General features: G+C 49.7%; 1 protein-coding gene across 1 annotated transcript in view; it reads left to right on the top strand.

Annotated features, from left to right (window-relative positions):
- The window catches only part of ptprc (protein tyrosine phosphatase receptor type C), a 53,574-nt gene that overhangs the window by 32,352 nt on the left and 9,215 nt on the right, over nucleotides 1-12,007 (top strand). Inside the window, exons 14-18 of the mRNA XM_084309545.1 lie at nucleotides 197-354; nucleotides 1,793-1,928; nucleotides 2,507-2,638; nucleotides 8,840-8,930; nucleotides 9,595-9,725. Of these exons, the coding sequence (XP_084165671.1) occupies nucleotides 197-354; nucleotides 1,793-1,928; nucleotides 2,507-2,638; nucleotides 8,840-8,930; nucleotides 9,595-9,725 (648 nt within the window). The remainder of the gene's footprint in view (nucleotides 1-196; nucleotides 355-1,792; nucleotides 1,929-2,506; nucleotides 2,639-8,839; nucleotides 8,931-9,594; nucleotides 9,726-12,007) is intronic.

The following is a 12,007-nucleotide window of genomic DNA, read 5'->3' as shown; positions in this document are numbered from 1 at the left end:
CCTCCCGGGGGATTTTCTCTTTTTAAAAACAGTCTCTAAATGCTAAATGCTTGTCTCCCATTCAAAGATAATTAGCAAGTTAGGCTATTATTTTTATTTATAGAAAATCTTTTGATATGTCAAAAGCAGTTGATTAATCCAATCTGAGGTACTTTGGTGTGTGTGTGTGTGTGTGTGTGTCTGTCTGTGTGTTCAGAAGAGAGACAAGAGCACAGAGAGGGAGGTGACCCACATCCAGTTCACCAGCTGGCCGGACCACGGTGTGCCTGAACACCCTCACCTGCTGCTCAAACTCAGGCGCCGCGTCAACTCCTTCAAGAACCTCTTCAGTGGCCCCATAGTCATCCACTGCAGGTATGTGGCCCCATAGTCATCCACTGCAGGTATGTGGACCCATAGTCATCCACTGCAGGTATGTGGACCCATAGTCATCCACTGCAGGTATGTGGACCCATAGTCATCCACTGCAGGTATGTGGACCCATAGTCATCCACTGCAGGTATGTGGACCCATAGTCATCCACTGCAGGTATGTGGACCCATAGTCATCCACTGCAGGTATGTGGACCCATAGTCATCCACTGCAGGTATGTGGACCCATAGTCATCCACTGCAGGTATGTGGACCCATAGATACCCACTGTAGGTATGTGGACCCATAGTCATCCACTGCAGGTATGTGGACCCATAGTCATCCACTGCAGGTATGTGGACCCATAGTCATCCACTGCAGGTATGTGGACCCATAGTCATCCACTGCAGGTATGTGGACCCATAGTCATCCACTGCAGGTATGTGGACCCATAGTCATCCACTGCAGGTATGTGGACCCATAGTCATCCACTGCAGGTATGTGGACCCATAGTCATCCACTGCAGGTATGTGGACCCATAGTCATCCACTGCAGGTATGTGGACCCATAGTCATCCACTGCAGGTATGTGGACCCATAGATACCCACTGTAGGTATGTGGACCCATAGTCATCCACTGCAGGTATGTGGACCCATAGTCATCCACTGCAGGTATGTGGACCCATAGTCATCCACTGCAGGTATGTGGACCCATAGTCATCCACTGCAGGTATGTGGACCCATAGTCATCCACTGCAGGTATGTGGACCCATAGTCATCCACTGCAGGTATGTGGACCCATAGATACCCACTGTAGGTATGTGGACCCATAGTCATCCACTGCAGGTATGTGGACCCATAGATACCCACTGTAGGTACAGTATGTGGTCATCCACTGCAGGTATGTGGACCCATAGTCATCCACTGCAGGTATGTGGACCCATAGATACCCACTGTAGGTATGTGGACCCATAGTCATCCACTGCAGGTATGTGGACCCATAGTCATCCACTGCAGGTATGTGGACCCATAGATACCCACTGTAGGTACAGTATGTGGCCCCATAGTCATCCACTGCAGGTATGTGTATAATAGGTTTTCTAAGTACTGTATAGGTTTTTTTCAAAGACATTAGTCTAAATCTTATTCTAAGTATTTATTGTTCAGCACCTCTTTCTTCCCTTGTGTTGAGCATTTTGTTTTGGTGGGTGTCGCAAGAAAACGAAACAAAAGAAACAGAGCAATCGGGAGTCAAACTAACAATGGTTGTGGTCTTGTGTTCTCACCACTAGACTAAGACACCCTCCCACCCTGATAAAAAGATGATGATGATTTGTTTAACGGTTAATAATAAATAAAAGTGAGAATGACTTGGTCAGTAGTGTCCCCTTTGAAAGGTCTCTGCCATGAATATGTGGTAACATGTTGGTGTTATGTATGCAGTGCGGGAGTGGGCAGGACGGGTACTTACATCAGCATCGATGCCATGATAGAAGCACTGGAGACGGAGGGAAGAGTGGACATCTATGGCTACATAGTCCAACTCCGTAGGCAGAGGTGCTTCATGGTACAAGTGGAGGTAAAATATCATTGAGTAGATTTGTGTGTTTGTGTGTGTGTATGTGTGTGTGTGTGTGTGTGTGTGTGTGTGTGTGTGTGTGTGTGTGTGTGTGTGTGTGTGTGTGTGTGTGTGTGTGTGTGTGTGTGTGTGTGTGTGTGTGTGTGTGTGTGTGTGTGTGTGTGTGTGTGTGTGTGTGTGTGTGTGTGCGTGCGTGCGTGCGTGCGTGCGTGCGTGCGTGCGTGCGTGCGTGCGTGCGTGCGTGCGTGCGTGCGTGCGTGCGTGCGTGTGTGTGTTAGTGCAACTGTGTGAAACTGTGCGTGTGAAGTAAACTGTATAGTGTGATAGGTCTGTTTTATGTACGTATTCATGCCTATATGTTCATTGTGACTCTGCACTGATTATGGACTGCTGTCATGCCATTTGGGTCCCCAAATGAATTTAACAGAATTCTTACTGGACTGGATGGGATGCAAAACGGCCAACACAATGGCCTGGCTGAGATATATTGTGACATCAAGTAAAAAGAAAATGTGTGTGTGCGTGTGCGTGTGTGTGTATGTGCGTGCGCCTCTGGGTGTGCACGTGGCTTTACACAGGCCCAGTACATCCTGATCCACCAGGCACTGTCAGAGTACAACCGGTTTGGGGAGACTGAGATCCCGCTCTCCGAGCTGCACAGCACACTGGGGGCGCTCAGACAGTTTAAGGGGCTGGATGACGAGTTTCAGGTCAGAGCTTTGGTCTTTAAAGGTGCACTACGTAGTTTTTGCGGAGAGAAATTTGTTTACATTTGCAGAGTATAAACCGACCGACTGACCGCATGTGAAACCAAAGATCAGTCAGCCAAAGGAGATATTATATTTTATAGAAACTATACTACAGTATATATTTTACATGATATACTATAGTACTGTATACTAGGCTTAAGGTGTGGCTGCTCTGCCACACCTGCAATTAGTTGGTCAATTAATAGTTGGAATTATTATTTCATATATCATAAATCAAAACAGATAATTTTTTATTCTCTTTATTTCCCTGTAATATTCCCTCTTTTATATTATCCTTCTATCCCCATTCATTTAGTTTTTCCTGTGCAGCAAATTAACACATTGCCAGGATAGTTTTCCATAACCCTTTCACTGCCACACTATAGATGGTTAACCCTTTAACTATCACACTACAGACAGTTATATATTCGTACTGGCATCGCGTCCCGCTCTTAAGCCATACCGAGATATACCTCATCTCATGTACCTAGTGTACTCCATCAACGAATAAAACCAATACACCCAGCACCTGCCAGGCCCCGCCCTACTGCCGTACTATATACAGTAGTAGTAGGCGTGGCCACCACTCACTCTTCCTCTTTTTTCATTTCCATCATAGCGGATGCATGAGACACCCTATGCAACTAGTTGATATGAAAAGTTTAGAGAAATTAGGTTGAGTGCTTACCGAAGATTTGCCTACCCCTGAAATCTTCGCGGCATGTTCTGGCGGTTCTGCGACTCTGCAGCGGGATGCATTTTGATGCATTTCAGTGTCAAGTTCTGTAGTCTCCTTGTCTTGTTGACAGCAGACAGAGGGACAGCGTGTGAGGTGTAGCTATCGAGCTACCTCGCACAAGGTAGGACTTGCGCCACTAGGCATTATCGCTGGTGTTAGTAAATGCTGCTTGTTGTGAGTTGTATATTTGCGCCAGGGGCAGGATGTTTGGGTAAACGTCCCTCTAAGAGGTTTCCCAGGCTGTCTCGGAGCGCGCTGCTAATACTAGATGCTATAAATGCTGGGTCAATGTTCTACTGTTCCCCGCTGTGGGATGTCACTAGGCATGACAATGCTGGCGTTTGTGATGTGCTCGAGTTGTCCCGAGAGACAACCGAGTGTGTATTGGCGCAAGCGGCGGGATATCTGGGTAAACGTTGTTGTTTTCCCCGTTATCCTGGAGCGCGCGGCTAACGCTATGCTATATTGGGCTACTGTTTCTGTTCTGTCTCTCTGCTACGGGGATGTCGGTCTATACTACAGTCTTCCCTCCTCTCAACCATTCATGCTGACGGTCAATCAATGTCTACTGGGGGAGTATTGCAGGGGGGGCTTTGTTTACCTTCATGGGTAAATGGGCTGAGGTCTAGGGCTGGTGTGCTGTTGTGAATATTATGAATGAATGCGGGACTGGTTCTCTCTGGTCCGCAACCCCTTAACGTTGTGTGCATGGGCTTGCCCATTCTACAGTATATTCGTGGTGTTAGTTCATTTATTCATTAACCCCTTCATGGTGCACACCACAGTGGAGGTTGCTGGTTGCAACCACCACTGGTGCTCCGTGTTAGCATCAGTCCTTTGCTTTTGACATGTTGAAACAGTGCCCCGCCCGGCCGACGCCATGAGGTGGGTCGGCCCGGCGAGTGGCTGGTGGGCTGCTAAAGCCTGTACCGCCACGGTATGGAATTGGCAGCGATTAGTAACTGTGTTTCGAATTGCTGTTTTTTCTATAAAAAAATTGTGTCTGGTGGCGGGGCCTTGAGGGCCAGCCGACGTCAACACATTGGTTGTTGACGTTATTAGCTTTGACCTAGCCGCAAGCTATAACCGCTCAGGGCTCCCCTCTTCGCAGAGGATCTTGGTCTTCCGCTGGAGCGCGGGCGGTATTGTCCTAGGCCCCACACCGCCTCACACCGCGCAGCCAGAAGAAGAGAGAGCACGGCCTCGTCAGCGGCGATGACGAGGCCCTCGACAGGCGGCCATGTTTTCCCCCGCCAGAGGTATCCTGGGCGTTGAATCGACAGGTGTCCACAAGGCCGACAGCCTTGGCGGCCGAGGGATCGGCCATGTTGGATGAGCTCGGCTTGGAATATACAAGCCGTCGCCGTCCTGCCGCAAGCAGCCCGCTCTCCGATCACTCCCTCCCCCAACACCAGCGGAAAAGGGGCTCTGATTGTTTCCTTTGGCTGCGGGCCGCGTGCCTTCGTTGAAGCGCGTGCGGCCCCACTTTTCGCTTCTCATGGGGACAGGGGCTGACACCCAGTTGATGGCTGAGCCTGGGTCTGTCCGTGAGAATGTTGTGCTGTCAAGCGGCTCCCACACCATAAGCTGTGTTGGTTGAGCCTGGTATTACGTCTGTCAACTATAAGTGTTGTCAGCAGGGGGGCTCAAAACCTTTTTGAGGCACACAGTGCGGGCTTCCCCGACCTCGCCTTTGCCAGGCCAGGTATCATGTTGGTGCCTCCCACTCCTGAAAGATTGGCAGTGGTCTCGCAGGCGCGCGTGATTTGGGTGGTAGTAATATCACTGCAGGGCTACGGTGTGTAGGAACCCATGGGGGCCTCACACCTTGCATGTCCGGCTGCAGAACAACTCCTCAGCATGTTCTGGAGGGGTGTTCAGTGGGGGAGCTTTTGTCACCTAGAACTGATGTCAGCTTCCCCCGTATCAAACCGGCCCTTTCTTCCCCCCTTGGGTGCGATTGCCTCGTGGGTAGTGTCAGGGTCAGATGTCCCGACACGGAACGCTCTGCTCGCACGGGTCCAGGGTTGGCTACGCACAGCGGGTGGGACCGGGCCGCCTATCTACAGTTCCTAGCGGACCTGCGCCACATGGTACCATATGTCGAGGTGGATGGAGAGAACGCTGAGGCGGGGACTTGTATTTACACAACCCCACCCGTTTTCGGGTTTGGTACAGACCCTATTGTCAGGGTCACCAGCAGTGACAGCTCTGGTCAACGAGATCCAATCTCTGTGGACGAAGCAAGCCATCGTCGTGGCGTTTTCCTCCCGGTGTTCTCTGGTGCCTGAGAAATCGGGAGGGGGGGTGTCAGACCCATGCTGGACCTGTCCCATGGGAAGGTTCAGCATTTTTTGGATCGTCTCCTACCTGTTGAACACTGTCACGTGGGGGTCTGGTTCTCCTCCATAGACCTGTAGGATGCGTATTCGCATCCCCGATCTTCCATCCTAGGGCTTACCTACGCTTCCTTGCAGGGTTAGCGTATGTGTACCAGAGGCTGCCGTTCGGCTTTTCTCTGGCTCCCCGCATCTTCACCAAGTGCGTGGAGGCCGCACTGGGGCCTCTGCATCGTCAGGGGTTACGAAGTGTATTCTGCCCTGACGACGTTCTGGTCCTTGACGGTCAAGGTGGATCGTCAGGTCTCGTACCAGGCAGGTTCCTACCAGCCTGGGGTTTGCTGTAGACTGGAAGTAGAGTACTCCTCTTCCCAGTCAACGGGTGGAGTGCTATGGGCATCCCTCTCAGAGCGTGTTGTCGACACGCTCAGGAGGTTCCGTCCTAGGACGGTTACGGCGCTGTCCGTGATACGCCTGCTCGGTATGATGGTATCTGCTCATTCCGTGGTCCCTCTTGGCCTCCTCTTCACCCCAGGAGGGGGTTACGGAGGTGGGTTTTCCAGTATGGAAATAGACCCGGTGAGAGGCAAGTGGAAGCGGCTAAGGTTCCCGTGTCAGTACTGGGGGACCTTGCCCCTGGGGAGGGCCTGGGGTCCTCACCAGGGGGGTCCCCATGGGCAGTAGGCTGTCACACGTCACGTTTTTCACCGACGCCTCCCTTGCTGGAGACGCGTCGGGCCAACGCAGTAGGGGGCAGCTGGCAAGCCATGCTGCCCGGTCTGCGCTACGTTCAATGTGTTGGTATTGAAAGCGGTCCTTCTGGTCCTCAAACGGTGTTGATCAGGATGGACAATACGACGTCAGTGTCGTATATCGACAGACAGGGAGGAGTACGCTCCCCCCATCTGCACCGGGCGGCTGGCTATGGGCGTTCTCCATCTGCGCGGCCTGAGGGCTCTCCACATCCCCGGCAGGGTGAATGTGGGTACAGGTGTAATGTCGCGGGGCGGTCCTCACCCTGACGGGTGGGGATTACGTCCGGACATAGTCAGGCAGGTCTGGGACCGATGCCGTGCCGCCTGGGATTCTTTCCCCCATACATCTGTTAGGTCAGTTGTTGGGGCGGGTACGTTGAGGAGCGCAGGTCCTTGATCCTGATTGCGCCGGACCGGGGCGCAGCTGTGTGGTTCCGGTCCTGATCCAGCTCTTGGTATCCCGTCATGGCCTGTTCCTTGGTCATCGCGGGCCCTCTCTCAAGCGCACGGGTCTCTGTGTTACTTCCCTGTGCTGGGCCAGCTGCTGGTGGGTTGGCTGGTGAGAGGGTGAGTCTGGAGAGGATGGATCCTTCTGTGGTTGGTACCATCCGGAACGCGCATGCTCCCTCCACTATCGCGGGTTACGCGGGTAGGTGGCATATTTTCCAAGAGTGGTGTAAGGCCACCCTCTTGTGAAGCGTTTCCTGCTTGGCGTTCGACGCCTTAAGCCGGTGAAACGCTTTTTGGCTCCGAGCTGGAATCTTCAATTGGTCCTCGGTCGGTTGTCCTTGGCCCCGTTTGAGCCTCTTGAGCAAGCGCTGTTGGGACGGCTGTGGTTCAAGACTGCGTTCTTGCTGGCCATCACCTCCGCTAAAACGCGTGGGTGTGCTTTGTGCTCTCTCGGTACGGCCAGAGTGCCTGTCTTTTCGTTCCGATAGCGGTGCCACTCTGCGGCCTAATCCAGCCTTCGTGCCTAAAAAAGTGTTTTCCGCTCCAGGGATATTATGGTTCAGGCGTTTCATCCGCCTCCTCACGCTAGTGAGTTGGAGGCGGGCCTTCACCTGTCATGTCCGGTCTGGGCTTTGGGGGTTTACCTCAGCCGTACTCAGGGCCTCAGGGCTACCGATCAGCTTTTTGTCTGTTACGGTGGCTCTCGTGCTGGTAAGGCACTGTCGAAACAGCGCCTGTCCCATTGGTTGTGCGAGGGCATTGCCCTTTGCTACACGTTGGCCGGGCTGGCTCCCCCTGGGGGCGTCAGGGCGCACTCCACTCGTGGGGTGGCAGCCTCTGCCGCTCTGCTGGGTGGGGCCTCGGTGGAGGACATCTGTGCTGCAGCTTCATGGTCCTCCCCGGGTCCCTTCCTAAGGTTTTACCTCATGGACATGACCGGGGGTTCTGTCTCCCAGGCGGTTCTGAGGTCTGTGGCTTCTCCTGCTTCCCGTCCTTTGGTGGGGTAGCAGGAGTGTGTGGGTGTGGGCCACAATGTGTTGGGTCACACGTGGTTCCGCCTGTGCTGTGTGTTCAAGAGGTTCTAGTTCCCTCTTGTTCGCACTCGGGTGGAGTTGACTGCCGCACCCTCTTCATTAGGAAGGATGGGGTGACGGGACTCCCCTCCCCCCTGATGTGGGCTTACGGGTCCTCGGGGTGCATTTGTCGGGCCTCGCGTCCGCTCTACCCCATACCTCGGTATGGCTTAAGAGCGGGACGCGATGCCAGTACGAATATATAACGACAGGTTATGTATATAACCTAGTTATATGAGTACTGGCTAAGCGTCCCGCTCTTAGCGTGCCCTGAGTTCCCTTGGGGAAACTTTTCTTTGGAAACGATTTTCCGAGGAAGAGTGAGTGGAGGCCACGCCTACTACTATATAGTACGGCAGTAGGGCGGGGCCTGGCAGGTGCTGGGTGTATTGGTTTTATTCGTTGATGGAGTACACTAGGTACATGAGATGAGGTATATCTCGGTATGGCTTAAGAGCGGGACGCTTAGCCAGTACTCATATAACTAGGTTATATACATAACCTGTCGTTAACCTTTCACTAACACACTATAGAAGGTTAACCCTTTAACTATCACACTACAGAAGGTTAACCCTTTAACTATCACACTACAGACGGTTAACCTTTCACTACCACACTACAGAAGGTTAACCCTTTCACTAACACGCTATAGACGGTTAACCCTATCACACTATATAAGGTTAACCCTTTCACTACCACACTACAGAAGGTTAACCCTTTAACTGCCACACTACAGAAGGTTAACCCTTTCACTACCACACTACAGAAGGATACACTAAACTATTTATTTCTGTTCTGTCATACAGAGAGTTCCCATGTATAAGAACTGCAGGACGTTCAACACAGGGATCACTGAGGAGAACAGGAAGAAGAATCGTGTCTCATCTATCATCCCTTGTGAGTAGCAGATCAGAACATTGCACAGGAACTATATGTAAATAAAGTGTAGGAAATAATGTTATTTAAATTGTAGTAAACCTTTTAGAATAATCAGGTAGGAAGTGTGGATTTGAGAGTCAAATGGATAGTTCTTTATTTGACCGTGTTGTTGGGAAGCAAAGTAGTGGCCGTTCTGGAAGGATTCCTTATGAATAACGACTTCAGACATTTGTTTTCTTTTGTTTTTGACACACTCACCAGCTTCTTTACTGGGGGTCTCTCCCCAAACACTTTTTGTAGCTCTCTTTGTAGCTCTATTGCAGCTCTTTATGTAGCTCTATTGTAACTCTATTTGTAGCTCTATTTGTAGTTCTATTGTATCTCTATTTTAGCTCTATTTGTAGCTCCATTTGTAGCTATATTTGTAGCTCTATTGTAGGTGTTATTCATTCCCTAATGCTGTCTGGAAATGTATTTTTAGTTTCCCCTGTTATTATTGTCAGTTTCATTAGCATTTTAGGGGAGCCGCCCAACAAGCCATTTTCTGTTTCTTTATCTTCCTGCACCCACTTCTTTAATCCTCTCCATTGCTTTCTTGTTGTTTCAATTATGTGCAAATTAACCTTATTGAGATTGAGATGTCTGTTCCTTCTTGTGTGTGTGTGTGTTTTTATTTTTTTAGATGACTTCAACCGCGTACTGGTGAAGCTGGATGACAGCAGCCATGACAGCGACCACAAGAAGGATGAGGACGAGTCGTCTAAGGAGAAGGATGAGGAGTTCACCAAATACATCAACGCTTCCCATATCGATGTACGTTACCCTACTGATACTCTCTGACTGTCACTACATCGATGAACGTTACCCTACTGTTACTCTACTGTTACCCTACTGTTACCCTACTATTACCCTACTGGTACACTACTGTTACCCTACTGTCTGGTACCCTACTGTTACCCTACTGGTACCCTACCCGTACTCTCTGACTGTCACCACATCGATGTACGTTACCATACTGGTACTCTCTGACTGTCACCACATCGATGTACGTTACCATACTGGTACTCTCTGACTGTCACCACATCGATGTACGTTACCATACTGGTACTCTCTGACTGTCACCACATCGATGTACGTTACCATACTGGTACTCTCTGACTGTCACCACATCGATGTACGTTACCATACTGGTAAGTTCAAGTTTCAAGTTTCTTTATTATTTGACATGCAAAAATACAGAATACCTTCACATGGAATGCTTTTTTCTGTTATGCGTCCTATGAGGATCATAGGACGCTTGGATCATACACATACAGCTCATTACAGTAATATTCCACAATTATTACAGTTTAGATAGTAATAATGGTACAGAGCATAAAAACACCTACATGCGCTTTGATGACGCATGTAGGGCTAGCCTTGAGACAGACATATGCGTATTCACCACCGCAAACAGACTGGCAGCCGGCCTAGGCAGCACCATGTACGGGAGGAGGGGGGGTGGGTTGGGGTTGTTACAGGGCTGAAGGGGGGGGGGGGGGGGTGGGGGGGTGGGAGTGATCCCTCACACATACTGGTACTCTCTGACTGTCACCAAGTCACTCGGAGGTGGCATCGCGGTGCAATGTCTAGTAGTGCTTCAACTAACAACTGTTTCGATAATTCATTAATCTGTCTAAAAACAAAGAAAACGCTAAATTTGATAAAAAAAATAACTAAACATTATTCATCTTTCAAACAACTTGCAAATTGACAGTTATGAAACAAAAATAATATGTAAATGTATGCTATACATCAAGATATATATCTTTAGACATTGGACCTCATTCAGCAACATTGTTATAAGTTTCCTCTTAAATAACCTCGTTGGAAGTTCGTAAGAGAAAAGCTACAACAGTTACCCCTGGATTCATCAACACGTGGAGAGGTTCTCTTAAGTTGCCAAAATGATCACAGCTGCAAACTTCTTGAATGAAGTACGTCACTCATTCATAAACTGGAAGCGCGTTCTCGTACACCTCAATTTGCATACAGACACGCCCCGCCAGCTCCTTATAAGGCGAGGGCTGTGTGCAAAACGAAAGCGAGAGGCTCAACATTGCATCTCTCCTATGCTGACCCCCGTATTCAACAGGTAGCACGGAAGCGGTTTGCGACTGATCACAATTCAATTAGATTCAAATGTATTGTCATCATACAGCACAAGTACAATACAACGAAAATAAGTTTGGCATCTAACCAGTAATGTAACAGTAAAGTGCAATAGTAACAATGCACAGGTGATTAAACTGGGTATAAAATATATAAGAGTAATTGTGCGTTTTATTTGGGCAAGGGTGGCCCAAGAGCTTCCATCGCCACGGCGGTCCTCTACTGGCTGTTAGCGAACCTCTCCAGGCTGTTGGCGACCCTCTCCTGGCTGTCCAGCATCGCCTGGACCACGTTGCCATGGGTACGCGTCGGGGCTGAGGGGCACCCTGTCCACCAGCGGTGCCACGTGTATTCTCTGACAACTTTGTTTGAGTATTACTATTGAAGTGATGTGTTTAGTTCTTGAGAGAAAATGTAAACTGTATCTAATAATAGTAACAACGTCAAGTAAATAAAATTCATATTTAAAGGCTTTATTCATCCTACATCTGTGCAATTAATCGCTGTCGGATTTGCCACGGGTGCATCACAGCTACCCTTAAGGTCCTGAATGACATCATCACCTCCTTGGACTCTAAGCTGGTTTGCAACGCCACCTTTATTGATTTAGCTAAAGCCTTTGACTCAGTCAACCATTCCATCCTCCTACAGAGGCTCTCCAGCATTGGCCTTTCTTCAAAATCCTGCAGTTGGTTTGCCAGCTACCTTGCTAATCGTGTTCAGCAGGTGAAGACGGAGAACATCTTGTCTGACCCTGTCAACATCTTTAAAGGGGTGCCTCAGGGCTCCATATTGGGTCCCTTGCTGTTCTCTATCTACATCAACGATGTAGCCAAGGCTGCTGGAAATTCACAGATCCATCTATATGCTGACGACACCATCTTGTACTCAGCAGGTCCTTCACTCCACTCTGCGGCATCCACTCTTCAAAATAGTCTTACCTC

Source organism: Notolepis coatsorum (assembly GCF_963971535.1).
Source record: "Notolepis coatsorum genome assembly, chromosome: 3".
Classification (NCBI taxonomy): domain Eukaryota; kingdom Metazoa; phylum Chordata; class Actinopteri; order Aulopiformes; family Paralepididae; genus Notolepis; species Notolepis coatsorum.
The sequence above is the reverse complement of the archived record's forward strand: the minus strand, read 5'-3'. Positions and strand labels throughout refer to the sequence as shown.